The sequence below is a fragment of the Chelonia mydas genome, chromosome 7 (assembly GCF_015237465.2).
Source record: "Chelonia mydas isolate rCheMyd1 chromosome 7, rCheMyd1.pri.v2, whole genome shotgun sequence".
Lineage (NCBI taxonomy): Eukaryota > Metazoa > Chordata > Testudines > Cheloniidae > Chelonia > Chelonia mydas.
In genome coordinates, this window is record NC_057853.1 from 15,060,051 (window position 1) to 15,084,804 (window position 24,754).

The 24,754-nt window shown below is 42.6% G+C and overlaps 1 protein-coding gene across 4 annotated transcripts in view; it reads left to right on the top strand.

Moving 5' to 3' along the window:
• The first annotated feature begins 404 nt into the window (after positions 1–404).
• Positions 405–24,754, top strand: part of ITPR1 (inositol 1,4,5-trisphosphate receptor type 1) — a 249,558-nt gene continuing 225,208 nt past the window's right edge. The window contains exons 1-4 of one of the 4 annotated variants that reach the window (XM_043552286.1): positions 879–934; positions 18,896–19,003; positions 22,011–22,088; positions 22,856–22,926. In XM_043552286.1, the coding sequence (XP_043408221.1) occupies positions 933–934; positions 18,896–19,003; positions 22,011–22,088; positions 22,856–22,926 (259 nt within the window). In that variant the 5' untranslated portion in view covers positions 879–932. Of the gene's footprint in view, positions 595–878; positions 935–18,895; positions 19,004–22,010; positions 22,089–22,855; positions 22,927–24,754 lie in introns of those variants that run through there. The other 3 variants (XM_043552287.1, XM_037905875.2, XM_037905876.2) reach the window with 3 other exon arrangements.

The following is a 24,754-nucleotide window of genomic DNA, read 5'->3' on the forward strand; positions in this document are numbered from 1 at the left end:
GAAACCTCCATGCTAGAAAGCCCCAAACCAAGTTCTAGTAGAAGCATCCCTCTGAAACAAGGGTCCGGAACATGTATTTTCAGGGTGAATTGCCTAAATTGGATTCCTTATTTTCTTTCCTTGGCAGGGAGAGGGTCTTTGGACCACACGCTCGAGGGGGCAGCTCAACCAATGGCAGCTCAGGAGAGCGCTCTTGACTCCACCATGCATTTACAAGAGATTCCTTTGATCTGACACAGAGTAACGTTTTCCCCTTGCAAAGTCTCCGGGAGCCGCGCAGCGTGGGCGCATGCTGGGAGTTGTAGTGCGGCTTTTCCGCCTCTGCCCCCGGCGCTGGGTGGTGTCCTGAGCCCGCCGGGGACTACATTACCCAGGTCGCCGCTCGGGCGTATTTAAGCAGCTACGGAGCGACTCTAAAGTGCAGTAACCATGTGGATGTGCTGCTGAGCTAGCTGTGGGCTGAGATTAACCCTCGTCAGCCTCCATCCCTAACGGAACGCAGCGGGGCTGCCTCGGGAACATGGGATTACAAAGCGGCTGCTAACCCTCTCCTTGCTGCAGCGTCCAGGCAGGCGGAGCCCCTTGTGCAACCAGGTAAACCAGGGGCAGGCTGCAGGGGAGCGACCTAGACCGGGGGCAGCTGAACTTTCTCGTGGCAGACCCAGGGCTGCAGCTCTGTAGTGTCGTCCCCCCCCCCGGCACACTTTCATGGCAGGCTTCAGTCCTGCGCTGTGTTACATGTCCTCTGATCAGCCTGGGGGCTGGGATGGAAGTAGTAACCGATCAGATAGCAACCCCTGCCCCTCCCTCGCCAAGTTTGGGACCGTGCAGCAGCAGGAAATAGTTTTGGGGGTGGGGAAAGCAATCAGTCAGTCTGCCTTGGAGACGATCGGTTTAAATGAACAAGAGGCCAACTTCGTGTCTTCTGATGCATGTAAAGTGGCGGGGATGGGAGGGAAGAGTGTATGTGTGTGTGTGTGTGTGTATATATATATATATAAAGAGAGAGACATGGAGAGCTAGCATTAAAAGGGAGCTTTAGAAAAGTGGAGGAAAGGGGGGGTGGCAATGGGAGTAGCAATAAAGAAGAAGTAATGGGAAATAGGTGTAAACCAGTGTAGTCAGGTGTCTGAACTATAGAGTGGCGTTTTGCAAACGGCTGCTTAATGGAATAGCTAGTAGATCGGAATACCTTCAGATTACGTTTTTCGGGTGGCTACAGGTCCTTACGCAAGTTGGCATTGGATAGCAAACTTCTTAACTAATCTTGTGGAAAATGTGTGTTTAAGAGGTTAAGTGATTAGTCTAATTGCTTTTGGTATTTTGAAAATCAGATGGAGCAGCTGCAGGCTGAAAATTGCCTTCTGTTCATGTGTAGCAACATAAGGAAATGTGTTTATCTTCCTGAAACTAATGTCTTTAATTTTTAGCAAGTTGACCCATCTGTCACAGAGGTTAAGAGTTCTGGTCATATCATCTGTTCTTTGCTTCCTACCTTCGGAGTGCTGCAGGGCCGATCATTCAACCTGACCTGACAGGTGGGCAAGGGAACTTGGCAACATGGTCCCAAAAAGTACACCCAGTCCCATCACTGAAGAGAAGGGAGTGCATTGCTCCCAAGAGGTAACCCTTTCCCTTGGTTTAGAGCTTGGGGTAGCACATATGGAGAACAGAGACTTGCTGTGTCCAGTCCTTTTAGGCTGGAGAAAAGATTGCAGGAATTGAGGGCCAGGGTGCCTGAGAATCTTAGAGCATCACCCCATAAAAACCAAACCAAAATAAAATACTTAAATACATGCTTTATAATAGCAACTTATCTGGAATGCCTTACAGCTGGCATAATGCAATAGCTTGTGGTTTAACAGGAGGAGGAAGTAAGGGGCCTTTCCTATAAAATATTATGCTGCTATATTGAATGTAGTGTTGAAAGGAAGCATCTGTTTACTATTTACCATTTATATAAAACACACTGGTTTACCTCTCAGATGTGTTGTATTATTTACTAGCTGCATTTCATAAATGCTGAAACTGAGGCACAGAAGTGAAGTGGCTTGCACAGGGCTGAAGAGGGAGTCAGTGGCAGAGACAGGGTTGGAACTTCAGAGTTCCTGCTTCCCAGCCTCCCGATTAGCCCATAAAATTGCAGTGTCTGAATACTGGAAAACCATTTTATGTGATTGAACAATTGCTACTTTCAAGTTGTATTTAAATATTTGTTCTGAATAACAGAGTTTAGTTTAAAAATGTGCAAGCTACATCTGGTTGTTGGGGAATTTTTCCTTCTAAAACCAACCTGAGAAATCTGGAAGTTATTAGACAGCATTAACTTGTTCTATAAGTCACTCAAATATGAGGGACACTTGGGCCTCTACAATGATGGTTTAAGGAGTGGGTGTGTGTCAGTTAAACTTTTCCTAGCCATTTTTTAAAAAATACTTGAGACATAATTACAGGGATGTTTGTATTATGTAAATACATGTGAATGCTGTTGCAGACTTGGCTATAGATCTTATTCTTAAATGGTCAAAATCTGGGCAATTGTGGGTGGATATTTCTGAGGGTTTGGTAACTAGTCTAACAGTCTAAATATTTAGCTGTTTCCTGGACTACAATAACTGGACTGTATTTTAAAAAAAAAAAAAAAAGGTTAAGTGCTTCACAGCTCTGTGCTATTTGCATCCTGTTGATAAAAGCCTAATTATTGCTAGTTGCTGTGTACATTTTTGAATATGGTTGCTTGTTGTTTTTTAAGTCTGTCTTATAGTTCATTCATTTGAATGTGTAAATATGTTACAGCTGGCATAATGCAATAGCTTGTGGTTTAACAGGAGGAGGAAGTAAGGGGCCTTTCCTATAAAATATAATGTATGTAACAGTCATCTTAGTGCAGCAATTATGGTTCAGCGGGCAGGCTCTTCCCTCTGCTACATGCGCAAACCTATATGTGCACTTATTGATCTTTGTGGGATTTGTCTTTATATATTTGGGGATAGAATCTGGCTCTAAGTGGGAATAATGTTGAAAACAAAACTGTTCCAGTTGTTGCATCTAACGTATCTTTTGTCACACAGTCCAACAGCCTGGATTTGTGCAGTCAACTTAGAGTGGAATGTACCACAATATGTGTAGTAACAAATCCGAAAAGGAGGAACTTCTAATACAAGCCCAACCACAACAAAGCTGCTGCTCCCTAAATTCAGGCATTGCTTGGCTTCAGTAGTTTGGCACAGCGAGCGTGTTTGTTTAAATATTGGTATTCCACCATGATCTCTTAGACCTCTGCTCAGAACATATTGAACAAACTTCTCTCCTCCCCCACCCCCCGCCCCCAGATTGTTTTTGCTTAGGTAGCTGAATGAATGTGCACTTCACAGACAAGTAAATGGCATAACTCCTGTCCCAAAGAGCCTACGGTCTAAATGCCCAATCTTGCATACTTGTGTGAATAAAGGATACAAGATTGGGCTCTTAAGGTTTAACCTCTTAGAACTGTGGTTATGGGTCTCTTGGATACGTTGAAGAGGCCTTGTCCATTGTTTAAGGCCCCACTTTGCTCTAAACTAATTTCAAGACACAGAACATCTTCCAGGTTCTAAATAAATTGTCTAAAATGTCACCATTATTACACGTATAAATTCTTTGCTTCTGTTAGTGTGACAGATAATGTGTTAAGCTGTTGTGCTCATAATGAAGAGCTGGTGACCTAACACTAGCCTGACTGCTACTCACAATTGGTGCTCCCATTGAAAGGTTTGGCATGACAAGGCATTCTGTAAATTGCACTTGTTGTCCAAGAAAATATCAACATTAAAGAAGTTCAGCTCAATGAAAAACTGGGCTTGGAAGGGGGTTTGTGTATGTGGAAATCCATGCATGTGAAATTGAAAAGGGGGGAAGATTATGATTGAGAAAAAACTACTCAAATGCTGTTCAGAACAAGATATTAAAGGATGACTATCAAGTTGATTACATTCAAAATCTGACATATTTCTAATAGGTTCTCTCTTGGGTGAATAATCCAGTTTGAAAAATAACATTGTTTTTCTGTTAAATCCACCGTTCTTTCATTGAGATTAAAAACTGTTTGTTTTTTGCTGGCTGTGCAACAGGAGTCAATAACTATTGAAACACGGAGCTATCTTGACCCCTTTGCTGATGAAGTAAATAGTAAGATTGGCTTCTGTTTGCCTTGGAAACGGGAGAGGAGACAAAGTGTGGGAAATGGCATCTTTTTAAAAATACCAGCAATGGAGGGTGAAAGAGAGCTCTAAAGTAATGAACCCCTTGTCAGTGGGTGTCCTGCTTCTGGTTGGCAAGGTCATGCTGTCCTTGGGCAAGCTCAATTCAATGGCAAGGGTGCATTGAGACTAGTAAGTAGAGAGTCGTGATTTGCAATTATGGCCTGTGGGCATAAACATGGAGGAATCTGCCAGTCTTATAATAGCACTTTTGGGTTCAAGATCCTTTCAGATCCCATGAGCAAAGCAGGGTATTGCAAAGAATCTATAGAGTCGAAAAGAGCATAGGAAGTGATGTTGGCAGTGAATTCATCACTTCACTTTGTGACTCCTCAGAAATACCATAGTATTCCAGGGCAGTGGTTCTCAACCAGGGCTCTGGGGTTCCCTGAGGGGCTGTGAGCAGGCTTTAGCGGGGTCCGCCAAGCAGGGCCAACGTTAAACTCACCGGGGCCCAGAGCAGAAAGCCGAAGCTCCGCTGCACGGGTCTGAAGCCCAGAGCCCCGTCATCCGGGGTTGAAGTCGAAGCCTGAGCAATGTAGCTTTGTGTGAGCCCCAGGCAATTGCCCTGTTTGCTACCCCTAATGCTGGCCCTGGCTTTTATATGCAGGAAAAAAACAGTTGTTGTGGCACATGTGGGCCATGGAGTTTTTATAGCATGTTGAGAGGGGCCTCAGAAAGAAAAAAGTTGAGAACCTATGTTCTAGGGTGATCACCCCAGACACTGAAGTAGCTCTGTTGTGTGATAGGATGTTTGATATTGTAGGGTGGGGTTTTTGTTTTTAAAAATAAGGGTGGTCCTGAATCATCTCACAGAATGGGAATGTGGGAGGAATAGCCATGGAAGTGCCTTTCTTCAGATAAAATGGAAAACCAAGGTTCCAGTCATGTATGGTCACTTCTTGTAAGCGGAGGGGTGCTAGCCCAATTCCAACTTGGGTGATCTACCTGCTGCTTATTTATTTATTTATTTGTATTACAATAGAATCTAGAGGCCCCAACTGAGATTTGGGCACAATTTTTCTAGGCACCATACAAACACATAATATGAAACAATTCCTATCTTGAAGAGCTGACAAACCAGAGTGGGAAGGGAAATGGAGGCACGGATAAGTAAAGTGACGTGTCAGATGTCATAAAATCCAGGAGTCAGGGCAATCGACTGGGATTCAATCTGCTAGATCATGTTGCTTGTCATATATCTAAAGTGTCTCCCACAGCAGCTTCAGTTGGACACAGCATTCTTCCTTTCCTGCCTAAAATTAGCATCCAGTGTTGTATACTGGCTTCAATCTCACCCCAGAGGAGGCTGCACCTCAGAGAGTGACATGAGCTTCGTAGGTATAATTGATGTACTGATTTGCAAAGCACCCTGGGATTTTGTGGGATGAAAGGTGTCCTATAAATGTAAATATTGCTTGGGCTACGTTTTAAGGGCAGGAGGTATCTTGAAATCCCATAGGAAATAGAGCAATGCTTGTGTTTGTACTGTATCAGCTACTCCAGCTGCTGTTTGTTTCTAAAGGCTATGTGGGAGAGAGAGGGAGGAAAGGCGGTTTCACCAGATGAGCTTATGGAAAGCAGAGGGGCCTACAACTACGTAACATGCCAACGGCACCATCATTTTCTAAAGTTCAACATTCCCATCGTTTTCATATGGGCACAATGTTAATGCTCAACACTTTAATCTGGTTTCATAAGATTTTCCTTGCAAGAGTCCCTATTGTACATGGGGTATTAAAGACCATTCTTTAGAGAAGGTTGGCTGGCTTTTGTTGCTGCTGAAATGAGCTGTCAAACTCATTAGCTTTGATTGTTCTTTTGGACTGAAGCTTTTTCTGTACTCTTGTGTTGGGTCACTTATAATGCGTGGCTGAGGAGATGGAGGCTGAGTCCATGACCAATGCTTAGAGCTGTCTTAGATGGTAGCGTACAGTGTAGTATATGCTAGCTGCATACTAGCTGAATTGGGAATTGGTAGATGGAGGACTGGGAAGATCAGTGGACCTTACCTCTAGGTTGCTAGGTCAAATCCAGTCTAGGAAAGCAGTAACTCACAGTGGATATTTGGTGACTTTAGTCTAGTTCCCAGTGGACAGGTGGGGACGCTACAAACCACGTGTACAACTGTCACTTAGTTTGCAGTCTCAGCACAGAGTATGAGGATTGACTGGGCATAGAGACAGAACTCCTTTCTCAACTTTATGGGTGGCTGCCTCTCTTTCAGGGTTGAGGCATCTTGTCAGGGCATCATGGGGAGGTGTGCTGCACCTGTTCGGCAGCTTCATCCTCCTTGGCTGCCAAGCTAGTGTCTTTCAAGAGACAAATTCATATGGGAAAAATGAAGCCAATACAAGCAAATTCAGGAGCTGCAATTAGAGCTGGGATGAAGCTGCAAAATTCATCTCTGGATTCTGAACACTTCGGTATTTCAGAATTTTCAGATCTGTGGTTTCGGTTTGAGCCCATCAAAAGTTACAATCAAACTAATTTACCTTCAATGGACAAATGCTTTGCAAATAAGATGTCACTGCAAGTCTAGGCAATGTTTCTCTTGTGCGAGAGGCAAATGCATTAGAAACTGTGCTTTGAAAGAATGTTGTTCCAGTTATCTTGTTTACAGCTCACAGTAGTTGTGGTTATAGACCAGGATGCAGCTACATTAGTATGTAGAATGTTGCAGAAAATGAAATGCTTATACCTCATGGACCATCTTATGGAACAGAACATCAAAGAATAGTAAACTGCTCTGAGAAGAGAGAGAGGGCCAAAATGAAGACACTGTCTGAGTTAAGGAATTGGTTTATTTCAAAAGCAGGAGAATCATGTAAGTACTAGAGTGAGAACTTAAACAGTTCCTTTTCTCTTCTTCATCCAGCCTGGCGCAAGATGTCTGGAGCCAGAACAAAGTAATTTTTGTGTGCGAGCATCTAGAGGAATACAGATGACTACAGCATGCCAAGAAATAGCCACTGCCTCTTTTTTTTTTTTTTTTTTTGTGTTTGGAATTTCTTTTACTGCAGTTTAATAGAAGTACAAGTAAAATGCTGTTGCTGTAGATTTTTGATCCCGCACCATTGCGTCTACAACTTGATAAAACTCTGAATTTCAGCAGAGATGCGATGACTAAAGCACTGAAGCTGCCATTGGGTTTGTATAAGCATGTCCTTCACAGCTCTGTTGAAGTCCAAGGTGCATAGCTCTGGTTGCAGGCGTGGGGCTAGTGATAGGCTAGTGATTCTTGGCTTAAAGAGATGCCTGAACTTATTTTATTTAAATAACTTGACAGCGCTTGGTCACTGTTCAGACAGCAAAGGTTAAGCAGATTCTGCTGCTAATGCTCTTTACGAGCTAAGTTGGTGCGGTATCTGGAAGAACCTTTGCTTAGAAGAAGAACTCGGACTTGCATTCTATAAAACAACAACTTGGAGTACAGTGGGAATCCAGCATGTACGAGTCAGAACAGGAACCGGAGCCTTCCTCTGTAAATGAGTCCAACTGGTATTGCTATTTTTATATCAGCAGTTCTTTAAGTAGGTTCAGTGGCTACCAGTGGTGCTCTGCAGAGCATGTGGTAGTCATGTGGTGCTAGCGGCTCCTCCTCCACAGGCTTTCTAACAGGTATTGAGGCTCTTCACTGCAGAACCTGGATGCTTGCGGAAGCATCTATAAAAGAGCAGCAGTAAACTTCACCACCTCCTAGTGGCTGCTGCAGCTAGAGAAGACCGAGAAGACTACAAAACCTGCAGCAGGAAGAGAGCTGCTAGTGGAAGGAAAGAGTCAAGTGCATTGCCAGTGGAGACCCAAAGCTGCAAGGAGCTATCCAGCTGGACCAGATCCCAGAACTAGACCCAAGAGCAGCCAGAAGGACCGGAGCTTTCACAATGAGGTGCATTTGAAGGGAAAGGAGGCAGTGGGGAGCAGGGCAGGGAGGAGTAGGAGATGAGAATGATGGAAGTTTTGGGAAAGTAGGGTGAGATGAATTGAAGCAGGGGGGATAAGGGATTGTCAGTTTTTTTTATGGGAAAAGGAAAATGTTCTAGATGTTAGAGGTTGTGTAAATTCAGGAGGTATCATATTTGCCACAGAACTTAGATCATGTGAGGTAGCAAATGAGCTCAGGATTTTGGGGATGGGGGAGAGTCAAGAGGAAAGACTCCTGGTGAAGGTTTAGATGTGTAGCTGTGTAGAGAAGGTGAGATCAGAAACTACTTTTTGTTCCCCGGCCAGCTTTCTTCTTTGGCCAAGCTCCAATAGACAATATACAGCGGGTTTGCTGTCACCTGCCACAGTGGCTGCCTCTGGTTCCCTTGGCATAGTCCAACTCTCTCCTTTTACTATATTAAAATACTCTGGATAACACTGTGTGCTTTGAGGCATCTAAGCTGCTTTCTCCCTTCTGTGTTAGAGCCAGCAGGTATCAACTTTACTAAGCACTTCTTACTCTTAATAGAATTAAAGAGATACTGTCAGGACATACTTGGTCTGAAACCTTTAAAAATTATTTTTAGCCTGATAGGTGTCCCTCTAATGGGGATTCTTTTCTTTGAGTTTTCCACAGACGTCTGTCAATAAAATCTGCTAGTTGCGTTTCTTACAGTAGCCATCCAAATTGATATTCAAACTAACCTATCAAAGCATAAGTTCTACTTAGCACATCATTACAATGGCTTGACTTTCAGCCTTATTTTTCTGCAAGAGGAACAGATAATCCACATTGCTATTTGACATGTTGTACATCCCTTCTGACTAGGCTGGGCTTGGCAAACCAGGAAAGGGGTGCAGATACAGAAAAGGAAAGGGGGTAGCAGAGGTTTTCTTGTCCGTGTTAATGACTTGTTTGGGTTTACATCAGTAAGACGATTAAATGTCTTATCTCTTTTTATAAAGCGCTTGAGCATCTGTATGATACCATCAGTAAAGTATAATATTTGATTATATTTTAAGTGACAAACTACATGAATTCAGCATACTGGAACTTCCTCGCTTTTGTGCATGAAAAATACCTGCCAATGCCATATCCCCATATCTACTTAGATTCTTGCTTTTAATTTCTTTGCTTCAAGAAAAGGGTGAGACAGAGCTGCTGACTGACAGGTTTCAGTCTGAGGGTATGTCTACACTGCGAAGTTGTCGACAAAACTTTTTTCTTTCATGGGTACTTAAAAAAACCACCCCCGGAAAAGACAAAATTTTGCTGACGCAAGTGGCAGTGTGAACGTGGCTATGTCGGCAAGAGTGTTCTCCTGCCGACAAAGCTAACGCTGCTTGCGGGGCTAGAAGTATTTTGTCGGCAAAAGTGTTGACAAAGTACCGACAGAGCATTTGCACACGCTGACTTTTAGCAACAAGGCTGTCTCGACACAGCCTTGTTGCTAAAAGCTGCGTGGCGTAGACAAGCCCTCAAGGACGCTCTCTTTTATCTTAATGAAAAAAGTCAAGGCAGTGTGATCTAGAGCTCAGGGCACTGGGCTGGGAGTCAGGAGACCTGGGTTTTTAATCCTGGCTCTGACACTGACCTGCTGTGTCACCTTGAGCAAGTCATATCCCTTCTCTGTGCCTTTGTTTCCCTTCACATCCTCTGTCTTCTTGGGTTAGATTGCAAGGTTTTTCAGGACAGTCCCCTACTTCAGTGCAAATAATAAGGAAAAAAAAGTAATTCTTGAAGGTACGCTGTATTGTCTCTTTCTCACAAGCTGCCTTGCCAAATGGCAATTGTTCTGCAGTCAGCAGACTCCTGGACAGAGGTGACTGAGGAGTAGGAGGAAGATGAAATCCTACACTAGATAGTTAGTTATCCGGGGTTGATACCCTTTAATGTGTAATCACTCAAATATCTATGTCTGATTCTGCAATACCAAAGCTTTATCAGAAAAGCTGACAGTATCCCTTAGCCCCTTCTAATGCCCTTTGAAAGTGTGTAGTAGACAGTGGCAGGACCTAACCCTGCAGGAATGTTGTATCCTTATGCTGCCAGCTCTGCATATATTACCAAGAGAGCTTGTATTTGAGCTGGTGCAAAAATTGACTCTAATGTGGACTTTGAGTACGATTCAAGTCAAGGGTCTATGGATGGCAGCTCAGTGCATGGAAATGATTTTGACAGTCAAGAGGTATCAGCTTACACTGTGAGCTCTGCACATTTAGTCTTTCCATGTAGAACGCATGTGTTTATGAAGCATCTTTGAACTTTAAGAACAAAATGTTTTCACATGTGCCAAACCTTTTTGTTTATAAATAAAACAATTTTTGAGTTCTGCCACCCCCCAAAAGAGTAGTTAATTTAAATTAAAAAAAAAAACCTGGTAAATAAGCACTCCCTCCTCTTCCTCACCCCTCCTTTCCTTAGCCGTTTTCAATGCAGAACGGAATTCTTACTAATCTCTTTCTCACAGCCCCTGGCCAGAGAGGGAGCGAAGGAACCAACTCTTTCAGAACCAATATGAGAAATGTCAGCTCTCCGTGTCCATTTCAGAAAAGCTAGAAGTGCCATAGGGACTGATTCAGAATGTTGGGCACTCATCCAAAGATGATATCACAGAGGTCTATAGGCTACTTTTGACTTTGGGCTTTGAATCAGGCCCTGGGTGCTTCTTTGGTCAGAGTTACAGCCTCATCATTGCCAAGTTATAGGATTCTGGGCACAGACAATGATCCGTCCTTTAGATGTTGGGTGATTTTAATGCTATAGCTATTTTTCACTTTGCCTTTCTTTTTCCCCAATGGAAATTCAAACTTTCTTCCATCAGAAACAAAGATAAAACATGAACTTCCACTCCAGATTACTTGGCCTGTCTAATGGAATAAAGTCTCAGCAGTTAAGTATAGTTTAGGACTCTGATCTTATCTAGTTAAACTATGTAAGTAGTGAAAAAGACAGCAAAAACGCTCCGTGAAGTGCTTCCCCTATTTCAGCAATGATGCAATGAAAATTGCCAATTTCTAGTTACTTTCGATGTGCTCTATTGCTCAATTATCATAATAGCAAAATGAAAGGATCACTGGCATGCAAGGCACAGCAAGTAGCTTTTTAGCTCAAAACAAACATTGCTGGAACTGTCTCTTTCAAAAATTAGGGCTCCTGTGTTTTTTCTCCCCCCTCCCCCCCCCCCATCCAACCCAATTGCTGGAAATAAAACTGCCACCAAAGAGGCTTTATTTATTTTATGAAGAGGATTTTTTGATGTAGGTTCAAGTATTTAAATACCACGCAAGGTAAACATGAGAGATCAGGCATCTGTAAAATACTGTGAAAAGCCCTTTGGTGTTAAATTGTTAGAGGAGGAGGATGGCAAACCACCAGCAATGTGGGGTTTTGGAGCAGCCCAGACTCCTCCTCCTCCTCTTCTTCAAGCAAATTTTCACCACTAGTTTGATGGCTCCATCGCTTTTACAACTGAGTCTTCTAAACAGGAGTGAAAATCAGAATAAGTAAATGGTACAAATGCTTCTCCTTTTCTTAATTTTTTTTTTTTTTTTAAAGCAGACATCTTGTTAAGTAGCAGATACTTGTCACTTGGGCCCCACACACTATATTGTTTGTTCTGGTTCAATTGATGTTAGGAATTGCACTTGCATAGGAAGATGGGTGAAAGCCTCTTAACATGCAGAGCTTCAATTACAAAGTATCAGATTTATACTCCATTTGCTACAGTCTTTTGAGGTCAAGAGGCTATGATCTGCTTTGAATCCTATGTTTAGGTCCAGTCCTCCTTCATATGAGACAGCTCATTGAAGCCAGTGGGATCATGTCAGAGCTTCATCCTTTAGTTGCACAAGGTTATAGGGGTGATATTGGCAATGCAAGAGTTAAATGTTTAACCCTGTTTGCTGAACCTTGTGTTCAGGGATGATCATTCCTGCATATGAATTTTACAGTTCTTCTAAGCTTTGTATAGAAAGGCCAGGCTATAGTGACAATATGCACAAAGTAATAAGTAACATTTGCATAAGCAGTTGAAAGTGCTCCATGTCTCTCTTTGATGGTGAAAGTTTGGACAAATAATGGCAAGGAAGTTTTCCGCCACTATTAAGAGGCTGTTTTTTGACAAACGAAGGGTCAGTCCCATAACTATCCCACTACTCAGTAAGAATGTAGCACACTCTGCTCCGCTCTCCTACACCTTGCATTACAGCAGCGGTTCTCAAACTGGGGGTCGGGACCCCTCAGGGGGTCACGAGGTTATTACATGGGGCCGGTCGCAAGCTGTCAGCCTCCACCGCAAAGCCCACTTTGCCTCCCACATTTATAATGGTGTTAAATATATAAAAAAGAGGTTTGTTTTTTTTTTTAAATAATTTTGTAAGGTGGGGGGGGTCACACTCAGAGGCTTGCTGCGTGAAAGGGGTCACCAGTACAAAAGTTTGAGAACCACTGCATTACAGGCTGGTGTTCAGATATGTACCCTATAGGAGACAGGTAGAAGGGCAAGTACTGAAACTTCCAGGAGAACATAGAGTTCCTGTACAGATTAATTCGCTGTCTGGATTCAGCTAACTGGTATTTTCAAATCCATTACCTTAGAACAATAATGCTATAGAACTGCAAAATGACCTGCAAACCAGTGCTTTGGAATTCTCATGAGGCTGAAACAGGTTTCAGCATTTAATTATTTCAAGGCAACTTCTCAAAGAGAGTGAAACTTAATTCTTGCCTAATGAACAATACACATTTCGAATAAAACCTATTTAAAGAGACATTTAAAGCTTTTAGGTCCAAAACTTTTAATTGAATTGATAACTTTAATAATATTTAAGGTCATGACTACACTTATGGGTTTACAGCAGCCCAGCTGTGCCACCGTAAACACAGCTTCGGGAACGCTCTCTGCTGACAGGAGAGAGCTCTCCTGTCAACATAATAAAAACAGCTCACTGAGCGACAGTAGCTAGGTTGGCCAGAGGGTAGTTTTTTTGTTTGTTTGCTTGTTTTTGTTTGTTGTGTTCCCCCCCCCCCCAAACTCCTGAGTGACAAAAGTTTTGCCGACATAAGTTCTAGTGTAGACATGGCCTAAGTGAAATGTTGCTAAGGAATTTTTTTTTGAAAAAAAGTTTGTTTAACCTTTTAATATTTTTATGGATGTGTGTGTTTGAAAAAAATATTCTGCCTAACAGTCCATGTCCATGTTTCATGCCTAACTTTTAAAAACTAGAAAGTTCAGCTTTAAAACTTCCTTTCTCCCAGCCCAAATATAATATTTATCTCTAAATTAGATGCTTACAATTAGGAGGAAAAGAACATCTTTATCTTTTAAGTTCCAGATTGATGCTGCGGTTGTTGCTTCTATCTTGAGTTAAGCCTGTCAATGCAGGTTCAGAGGAAATGGAATTTTTGTTTGTTTGTACCTTACTATCATGTTTGCTCCTTCGTGGCCTTTGATGCTTTCAACATGGCTCAGGGCTCTGAATGTTATAACTGCCAAACTGCTGGTATCTCCTTATGATTGAATTTCATTACTGAAATCTAGTAGCTGTACCCAGAAAGAATCTTTATTTTAATCTTCCATTTAAACACTGAGAGGAATACATTGTTTCATGACCTGGCACCTGCCATGTTCTTTTTCTGATATCTGAAGTCTTCAGGTAACTTTTTTTCTCTTCTCTTCTCTTATCCAGAATTTTGTGGTGTGGTGGTGGTGTGGGGGGGGATCACTGTTAAAAGACTCTGATTCCACTTGTTCTCAGGAGAAGTTTGTTTTTGTTTTACTCGTTTTTGTGTACAGCATCAGTTGACTACTCGGTTTAAGTTGGCACTTGCATATCTAAAATAAACAAATTGCCTAGCAATTGTTCTGTTTACAGTAGCCTAATTGCTTTTTGAGTTGAAAAGCATGTATACTTTTAACCATAAAAACTAGTTACTGTTCATGTTTGTAGCAGTTCTCCCGTCCCCCTTATAGAACTGTAGAAACATCATATTTTATGATGTCTAGTATTCAGCTTGAACTATTCCATTTATATGTGATGAGGAAGGGGTTTCTTGTGGACCTGGACACAGGACACCTGAGACATTGGACATGTTGGCCACAAGAGGGAAACCTTCCTGTTAGTCAGTGTAGCCTAAGTGTGATCTGAATCTGTGCCAAGACTTTCAAAAGCAATTATTGATTAAGTGCCACAACTTCTGGGTGCCTGATTTGAGACAGTTTTTAAAGAGGCCTTCCTCTGAGGGTGAGTGTTCATCACTTTCTGAAAATCAAGGCCCCTTTAAGATGTCTCAAGTTGGTCACCCAAAGTTCCTGTCCGGGCTTTGGAAATCTTGGCTTTACGTTTTGACCCCAAATACCCCAACATAAGTAAAATACAACTGAATACCAAAGATATGATTCAAAGCAACAGACCAAGAGCTTCAGGGTTTTTTTTTTTAATTGACAACCCCTATGTCCAGTGAATCCAAATATAAGTGTGCCTCTTGATGCAAGGGGGTGGGGGAGCTCATTTTCTGGTAGCTAAACATTTTCAGCTTTGTTGAAACACAAATGCCTAATCAGTCAGGAGATGCTTGTTTTTTGTAGGTGTTTTATAAGCCTCTGTCAGATCGGGTAACTAACTAGCTGGAAGCAAACTAAACTCACTCACTAATTTTTTCTCATTGCCTGTAAATCTTAGATATGGGAAGGCCTGTTGGATAATTTGGTCTGTCATTCTACCTGCCAGTTCAGCATCTTCCCAAGTACTGTCCAATCTAAGAAATTCTGAGCACATGTTTAAGTTCAATATCATACACGTTGTTTGGTAGTCCTTAGGTATACAAGAGTGTAATATAGGTAGACAGTGCTCAATTACATCAGCTTCTACCTTCTCCCCCTTACTGATAGGGAGGCTCTGATCCTGCACTGTTAAATTTGGGCTGTTGTGAAGACCTTATTATTTAGTGTGCAAAGTTCATGAAAGTTTCAATGAAGGGACAGATTTTCCTAATTTGTCAAGGGTAAATCTGGTTAAATTTGAGTTTCCTTAAACATGTAAACTGTCTTTGATATAGAAAACTGAATAATTGCAGAGGCATGTTTGAAAGTTACTGTCCTGTTCTTAAGCCTGACTTTGGACAGAGTGTCTGGGATTTCAGTTTTTCATATTCTGGATGTCCGAGAAAGATATTCTTGTCGTCTCTGTTGGAAGTCAATAGTTTTGACCTCTGCATTCTCCAGCGTACAGCTGTGGTGAACATCGATGCCTTTTCTAAAGTTAAATGATCTTAAAGGCCTCTTCCCTAGGGAGATAACTGGTGTACTGCTGTGGGAAGAGTAGTTCGCATCCTGTGTTACCCAGTTCCTGCTACCCAAGTCCTTCCTCTTCTCTGGACATTGTTTTTTTTATAACTGAAAATTTTAGTGTGTGTGTGGAAACTCAAAAACTACAAGACCGTAAGGCTGTATCTTTTCAACCCTGACTACATGAAGTCAGGCTAATAAATCCATATTTAAGGACTGAAATATGTGGCCGTTTTCCCCCCACACCCCCAGTAGTGCTGAGTATCTGCAGCTCCTGCTGACTTCAGTGTTTTGCTCGGTAAATTTAAAGTGGTCCTCATTGTACATGCGCGAGCATATGTGTGTATGCCCACATAGGGACTGGGGAGCCTGACTTCAGGAACCCAGTTCTGGAAATCTTGTCATAATGCTGAAGTGTGCAGTTGAAATCCAACTGAGGAAAAGGGAAAGATAATATTTCTACTGAGGCTAACTCAATCACTTTGCATATCATGTATGTTTTCGGGCATCTATTTTAAAACATCATAATATTAAGCTCCGCATCTACTAAGAGAAACAAGCATCATGTATACACTGTGGCTGTATGAGTTAGTGCTGATGAAGGAGCCTTAAGCCAGCACACTGCTGCCATAAGCAGGCATAGCTTTATTGACTTCCGAGGAGTTGAACAATTTACATCAGTTATGAACTTGGCCCCTTGATTTTTGCTGTGCTTGACTTGGATTTTTAATTTCTGCAAATCACAGTATATCTTCATGGCACAAGAACCTTGGTTCGGAGCATGGTAAAGGGATAGTTGGTTACATTGTTTTAGGAGACAAAACGCAGTCTAGATTCACGGCTTCATATTATGCACAGCAGTTGCTAACTCTCCACCCCCAACAAATGTTCCTAACTCTGTGCTTGCTGAGCCCAGACCTTACTTAATACGTTTGAACCCTATCTCTGGCAGTAAACAAGTTAATGCTCAATGAAATGGGAATGCTTATCCCACTCACAATGTCAAGGCTGTGCTCTGTAATAAGTATAATTTCCTGCTATTTAATTCTCCCTCCTGATGGAGGATCACTTTTAGTGTGACTCTTACATGTCAGTTCTCAAGAACAATAGTGCTGGTTAGCGAGGGTTGGGAGTATTTTTATTTGTCCTTTAAAACTGAGGTCCAACCCTGAGCACCTTACTTGGGCACAGCTCCATTATGCATTCCGGAGGGCAGGATCAGGCTCCAAGGGCATATAAATCAGCAGAGCTGTTACTACCTTCTTTCTGAAATCTGTTGTTCAGGGTACTAATTCAAGAATGACCCAACTGTTGAAAAACCATGAGTCAGGCACCACCCAACAACTGTGAGGCTGGCTAAAATTCATGAGATTTGAACAAATATTAAATTCAGAGTTCTTTTTATTTGCCTTCTGCTTTTTGAACTTTGAAACTCTTTTCTGTGACCGTGAGGTGGGGGTGCCGGAACAATTTGTATAGTGAGGGTGCTGAAGGCTGTTGAACGCAACTGTAAACCCTGTATATGATGGAAACCACTTCAAGATAGGGAGTGCAGCAGTATCCCCAGCACTCCTAGTTCCAGCTCCTATGCCACGAGGGTTAGAAATGTGCCTTCATTTTTTAAAGTAACAGCTCAGACTCTCACATAATGGCATGAATCCAAAAGCCTGGGCTTTAAGAAGAAAACACCAGTTAGCTGAGGCTTGGGATTAAAATGGTGAGAGTCAGCAACAATGAGTGACTGTCTCTTAAACATGATTATGATTGTTTGGGCACTTCTGCACAGAATTGAATTTCATTTCACAGGGGGTTGACTTCCATTTTAAGTGTATATTTTAAAGTCTGTTTAATCCAGGGGTGGACAAACTTTTTCACCCGAGGGTCACATTGGGATTGTAAAACCTGTATGGAGGTCCGGGTAGGGAAGGCTCTGCCTCCCCAAACAGCCTGGCCTCTGCCCCCTCCCTCTTAAGAACTCCAATCCATCCAACCCCCCACCACTCCTCATCCCCTGACCGCCCCCTCTCGGGACCTTCTGCCCCTGACTGCCTCCCCGGGACTCCCACCCCCTATCCAACTGCCTTCTGCTCCTCATCGCCTGATTGCCCCCTTCCGGGACCCTCTGCCTGTAACTGCCCCCTGGGATCCCCCCGCCCCCCCCGGGACTCACTCCCAATCTCCCTCTTCCCCATCCCCTGACCGCCCCGCAGAACCTCTGCACCATCCAACTGCTCCCTAACTGTGCCCCGGGACTCTTGCCCCTTTACCCAACCCCCCTGCTCCCCACCCCCCTACCATGCTGCTCAGAGCAGCAGGAGCTTGCAGCTGCGCCGCTTGGCTGGAGCCAGACACGCTCCCCACACCGCCTGGTAGGAGCGGCGGGCCAGAGCACTACTTGCGCGGCGGCGTGGCTGCGGGGGAGGGGAGACAGCAGGGGAGCGGCTAGGGACTAGACTCCCCGGCCGGGAGCTCAGGGGCTGGGCAGGATGGTCCCGTGGGCTGGATGTGGCACGCGGGCTGTAGTTTGCCCACCTCTGCTTTAATCACTTATATTCCAGTTGTGGTTTTCCAGGAGTCTTTTGGTTGTTTCGTGGAGAATCTGCTGCCAAATATCTACAATAACGTTTCACACAATGTCTTCATTAATACTGTATTTCTGTTAAGATGGTAGCTACTGACATATATTGATGGAGCAGCTGACAAAAATACTTACAAACCATGCTAATATCTTTCATTAAAATTCCTTTGACCATCATTTCATTATATCCCAGGGCGCCGCGGGAGCGGGAGTGGGAACGGGGCGAGGCGGGCACCAGGGGAGCGGGAGCGGGGTGAGAAAAGGCCAATACTTTCAAATTGCTCCTGAATGCACTAAGTCTGATCTGGAACTAGCACAACTGGCTTACGCTGAGAGATCTTTCCTGGTTTAGAACAATACTGTAAGTAAAATGCCTTAAATTAAGGGGATCTGCTCCTTTCTTCCTTTTCTTTAAGCCCATTCTCCCCCTGGTGAGAATGTGCCTGGAATGGAATCTTTTAAGTGAACATCTGTATGATAAACTGGGTAAACAAAAATCATTGAATGTGGACACTGTGGAGCTCAAATTGTCTTTGCCCTGAGATACCTATCTAAGTTTTCACTCCACCATGGGCTGGGAAATACTCTTGCAACTGTAGAAGCTACAGTCAAAACTTCCTGTCTCTAATACATCAATCTCAGGATCAAGGAGTTGTTCAGTTAGCCAGATGGTGACTAGACTTGTGGATTTTTTTTTTTAAAAGCTTTTATCATTTTAAAGTCAGCACTTTCTTGGAATTGCATCAAGTGTTCACTCTGAATTTTTTTGTGTTTTGGCTTGTTGTCTATGGGACTCTTACTCAGGGAATTCTTTTACCTAGTAAATACACTAACACTCCTTTTCCCTATCTTCTCTTTTTTCCTAGGACCAACAAGCAGGAAATGTCTGACAAGATGTCAAGCTTCCTTCATATTGGAGACATTTGCTCTCTATATGCAGAGGGCTCAACGAATGGATTTATCAGCACCTTGGGGTAAGGGCAGCTGTTGTCTTGCATTGAAAGATGTCCTTAGCTGTGTAAAAGACCGACAAGGCTGAGCTAGTAATCCTGAGTCTAATGGATCTGGGTGTTTCCTGCACCCATAAATAATGGAATAAGTTGGGGGAGTCTTCTGTAAAGACTTGTCATGTTTTGAAAATAGCCCAAAGCAATGTAGCAGATAGAAAGCTATTACTTGAGAGGACGGAGGGGTTAGGAATGGAAATAGTATGGTTTTACCATGGGATGGGCAAATAGCTTGCCACGGTTAAGTTATAGGGGGAGGGAAGTGAGTAAGGAAGTGTGCTTCGTGCTTGGGAAGGAGCAGGCCCCTTGGCATAATCTGCTGATGGAGGATGGAAGGCAGCTTAGGTAGATATTTTAAAGGAAAAGAGTAGGTCATATTGCATATTGCAGTACTTATCACTAATGACTGGTCCTACCTTTTCCGATGTGCCTAAGATTTCTCATGTAAACAACATCACACTTCTCCAACTCTAGGGTATTTACTTTTTTTGCTGCTGGGCTGCATCGCCAAGAACTGGAGCGGTAGCCCTGCCTTGCTTGCTTCTGTTGCTTGGTGCACTTTCTTTGGTGGCCTGACCACCCTGACAAACACCATACTATGTGCTCCCTGGTAGAGTAGCCATTCAGCGACTCTTCTCAGAAACCAGTCCAGGCCGCTTCCTTAATCAATAAGCGTTAGGTAGCCCCTCTTCTAGGGCAAGGAAGCTTTCCCATGGTGAGTGTCATCAACTCCAGGAGAATCTAAGCTTTGAATAAAAAATAACACAAACCTGTTTAATTTCACTCTCCTGCTGCCTGGGGACAGCTGTTCACATCAGAGACTGGCACCGGAGCTATTCCCTGGACAAAGCAGTGACGGCTGGGAGAGGGGTAACAGCAGATACCTTCTCCTCACAGCAGTCAAAATGCTGAGGAAGGGCAGAGTAACTGGTAGACAGTTTACCATGGCAACCAGGAAGCTGAATGAGCAGTAAAGTAGCAGTTAGGAAGGTTGGTGGGATGAGGGCTAGAGAGAACCACTGCTGCTCCCTTCCAGCAGTCAGAGGGACCTGGGGGTGGGTGAGGCAGTAATAGTGGCTGCAAATTCAGTTCCTACTGTCCAGATGCATGTGAGAGATTAAGCTTTTGAGCAGGGGAAAGAGGCAGCGTCCCCTCTTCCCCATTTCCCAGCAGATAGTGATGGTTGGCATCTTTCCTGGACGTTGCCCCAGACTAGTAGATTTAGTCCTTGAACTGTTAGGGTTCTGGAATAGCTGCTAAACTTTCTGAGTAGGTATGAGGATGAGTGGGTGCATGGAATCATCTGTTGGAGGGAGATGACTGAAAAGATAGAAAAGATAAGTATTTTATGGGGAGGAAGATACGGCAGTGGGAAGGACACAGAAGAAAGGAGTTAGGAAAACCTCGGTGGATGTAGAGAATGCAACTGAGGGGGAAAGAGGGAAATTAGTGGGAGAAAAAGAAGCAGGCAGTGAAGAAGCACTGTGATTTATTATAGGAAAAAGAAGAATATATGGGATACTGTCAGAAGAGGAAAAAAGTATGATAAAAGCAAAGCATGTAGTAAGTAGGGTTGGTCGAATAGTATTTTGCGAACGTATTTGACAGATTTCCCAGGTACTCATCAAATATGATTCATATTCTTCATAGCATTCGACCAGCTGTATAACTGGCCAAATACTACTTGCTGAACATTGGTGAAGTAAATTGAAAAACAAATATTTGACTATTTTTTTTCCTACTGTTAAAGTAACCCTAAGAGTAAATAACATTTAAAAAAACAAAGTAGGAAGTTGATTTGACAGTACGTTTTAATTAAATGCACTGCACAATAAACTGGCTATGGCTTTGATGGCATTACTGAGCAGCTATTTTTCACCATGGCTTGTAGATTTAGTCCTTGTGTTAATATGTAGACATTGGATGTATTTTTCAAGACCTGACCAACACGTTTCCCTTGGCAGCTCGATACATCTATTAGTATTTTCTTCAAATTCATTTGCAATATTTTAAGGTAATTGTACTGTAAAATGGTCATGTGTGCTCTGAGCCAGATTTGAAATAGAAATCCCAATTGCTATGTGAAATGCATTAGCATCTTAATATCCCTTCATAGTCAAATTATCTTTGTTCCATAGTTCACTTACTGTTTGATCTGAAGAAAATTAAAGCCGCTCAGAAAAAAATCAGTGTAATCATACTCAGTTGTTATGATATAAGGCTATCAGAACACACACATGTTATGCTGTGTGTGACGGCGTATGCATACAGTTAATGAAGGGTGGAAAACACATACTGTTATAAATCCTAATGCTGTTCCATCCAAGTAAATCTATCTTGAAGGGTGTTCTTGTTTAATATTCCTGTGACGTGCTTTCACTGCTTAATCAGAACTTCACTTTTGCTATTTTCCAAATTCAGTGTTCTGATTATTCTAATTATTGTTTTATTATGTATATAAATCTCGTATGTTGCACGCACAAAAGAAAATTATTTTCTTTATTGTGATAATCTACCATAGTATAGATAGGAAGTTCACCTTCTCTTAAGTCCATGTAAACCGCTCAGAATCAATTAATCTTCTGTGCACTTCACGATTTTCCATAATTGTTGTCTCAAAGACACTCCCTGCACGTAACCAGTCTTTGCAAAGAACAGTTCTCATATTCTAGATCTCAAGCTGTCTTTCCCAGCTATTGCTATATGAGAATGGAGTTTCCCAAACCTTCAGGACATTGTGGGGAACTGTGCTTTATACACATGTAGAAGGCCTCTTTGACAGGTCAGTGGAAAGGTCTTAATTTGAGCCAAGAAGGTCAAACGAGATACTTTTAAAATATTTGTTTACTGAGACGTTTTCACTGTATATGAAAAATAGAGGTGTTTCAGATGGTCTAAATAATGTCCAAGGCATAAGACTTGTGATAGGTTACAGCAATATACTTACCTTGTTTCCTTCGTTCCCTGGGAGTAGACACGCCCCCATGTCTTTGCCAGTACACGCTCAGAGAAGAAGCTCTCTGTTGGAACTCTCTGATGGAACGCCTTACAGGTGCAGTTATCCAGTTCTACCCCCTTCCTGGTAAAGCAGGAGGAGGTTAGATTGATCTTCTGTTGGTACCAACCTTCACTGGACTATTTAAAAAAACAAACAAAAAACCTCCTCCTCCTCCATAATTAAGCCAGTTTTGACCTGACGCTGGTGGTTCTTTTCAGTGATGTATATTTGGCTATCTGGCTCCAAGGTGAAACCTTTACCTTTTTTATGACTGGTAAGCAAGGATGCATCAATTATGCCTTCCTCTCTCTTTCGGGAGTGTGTTGTCCCTATGCTAACGTAGTTTATGTTCCTGGCTTTTTGGACACTGAGGCTTCACTGGGGGTAATATGTGATCTGATGCATTCATCATTTTTCCCCCCAGTTTGCTGCCCTTTAATGGGGGCGTGTTTATAACATATTCTCAAATAGTGGTATCTGTCCAAGAGGTGACACTTGCTGTATGGCCTTTGCTCGTTTCATTAGAATATGGGCCAATCTATGTGTCCCCCCAGGAGGGGACATGAGGAAGATGCAGTGAGCAGGAGTGATAAACTTACTAATTGTCCCGCCTGTCCAGCAGTGTGGTTCTGGACAACACAAACAAATTGGCTGCATGCTTCTTAGAAAGATTTGGCATGAGTTGGTTTCTGGGAATTGTCTGTCCTCCATTGAAGCAGCCAACAGGATTGACTATTGAAAGCAACCCGCTTTGTGTCTGGTACCTAGGAAGTAGCACTTGCAAACAAAAAGTCTTACCTGAGTTGCTCATTTCTTTGCAGCCTTGTGGACGATAGATGTGTTGTGCAGCCGGAAGCAGGTGATCTTAATAACCCACCCAAAAAATTCAGAGGTAAGATTATAAGTTTACTTACAATCGTCTGCGTCAAATCTCTCCTTAAAATTCACCTTCGCTGAGATGTCTGCAAATGAACTTGATAAGTGTTAGGTTGCTGGTGGGCTGAAACCCCCTGCCTATCATGCTGACTAATATTGTCTCATAGTTTCCTTGTACTCCTCCCTCTGTCTGTATCCACCTGCTGCCTCTTGTCTTATACTTAGTAAGCTCTCTGGGGCAGGGACTGTCTTTTTTGTTTTGTGTTTGTGCAGTGCCTAGCACAATGGGGTCCTGGTGTACTTATTACCCTAATAGTTTAAAGATGCCCTATCTCTGGTTCAGAACGATGGCTGCGTATGTCATGTTTTAGAGTCTTTGAGCTACTGGCCTTCTGTAGGGTGATTTAGCATCTTCCTGTGAACCTGTCTTTTCCACTTGTGATGACTTAAACTCAGTCCCAATGTCTTTCACGGTGTGGAGACACATTGCTGTTTTATGTATTGAGCAACTATTTCACAAATAGTTGGCTTGCATAAGTTTAAGAACATATTTTGGGTGTGTTTAGTTTAGGCTGGTTTTCTTATCGATGCAAACAGGATGCAAACAGGTTTGTTTCATTTCCTTTTCTCCATGTGTAATTTGGCTCCTTTAAGACATACAGATAGCATAAATAGGTTTAGTATTGGATAGACAGAAATTGAAAATGGCAGAAAGTAACCCTAGGAAAGAAAATGAAAGGGAGTGAACCTGATTCGACACAACAGCTCCTGTTTTGACCTCACCACGTTCTAATAAGTTTAAGTTTGCCCTCCTGCCCTGCACCAGGAAATTAACCCTATGAAAGATATGTTTGGTCACATGGGGTAAAAACCTTCCTCCTTCAGATCTTAGATAGGCAGTGTCAAAAGAAGACCAGAGTGACTTCTCCTTGTTAAACCAATTTTTGAATGGGAAGGGAAGAAATGAATGTGGGTCCATTCTCAGTTAATTTCTTAAATTCCTTCTCTGTGCCCCACTCATTTTTAGTGCCTGAAGTTCAAAGAAATGGAATAAAAGATTCATTTATCTTGTATTGCTTCCTAACAAACAGAAAATGAGCACTAGCTGGTTAAAGAGTGGATGTGTAAAATCTCTTCACTGGGTGTGTTCTGCAGCACACTACCTTCAGTTTGTGTTTGCTACCCTGTTTCTTTAGGTCTGGAATGAAATTTTTTGAGATGTGTGGAGTACCAACAATCCCATTGAAAATCTGAGAGCTGCAGATGATCAGCTAGTTAGAAAAGTCATGCACCCTCTCCATTGCGGCCTTGCTTTTATGAAAGGCTGCAGTTTTTCTTCCCTCACAATTCAGAACACTGATGAGATCACATTGATTAAAAACAGCCTGTAAAAACGGAATTGGGATAAATGGGTTATTGCTGTTAGATCACTGTGAAGTGCTCTTTTTTTCCTGGGCACTTCAATACTAAATGGCTGATTGGTGTACTTATACACAGCGCATTGACGATGCTGAAGAAGTGGTCTAGAGTAGTTTTAGTTTCAATGTTAAATTAGCCAAGGAAAGTGGAGTGCTGCTGTTCTGGATGTTGTCTCATGAACTGGAATATGAGATGCTAAACAAATTTTGATCTTAGTGTAAAAGACTAAGAAGGAAAAAGAACAGACTTGACTAGGAAGAGCCAGGAAAGGTGAGAGGAAGAATAGAAAAAGACATAATTCTCGCTCACGTAGCTTAGTGACTACAGGTAGGTACAAGTACCTACCACACATTTGTCCAACATATAAAACATTCTGTTTGGAGGTTGCTTGTAAATTATTAAAGGAGAAATGAATAATCGGACAA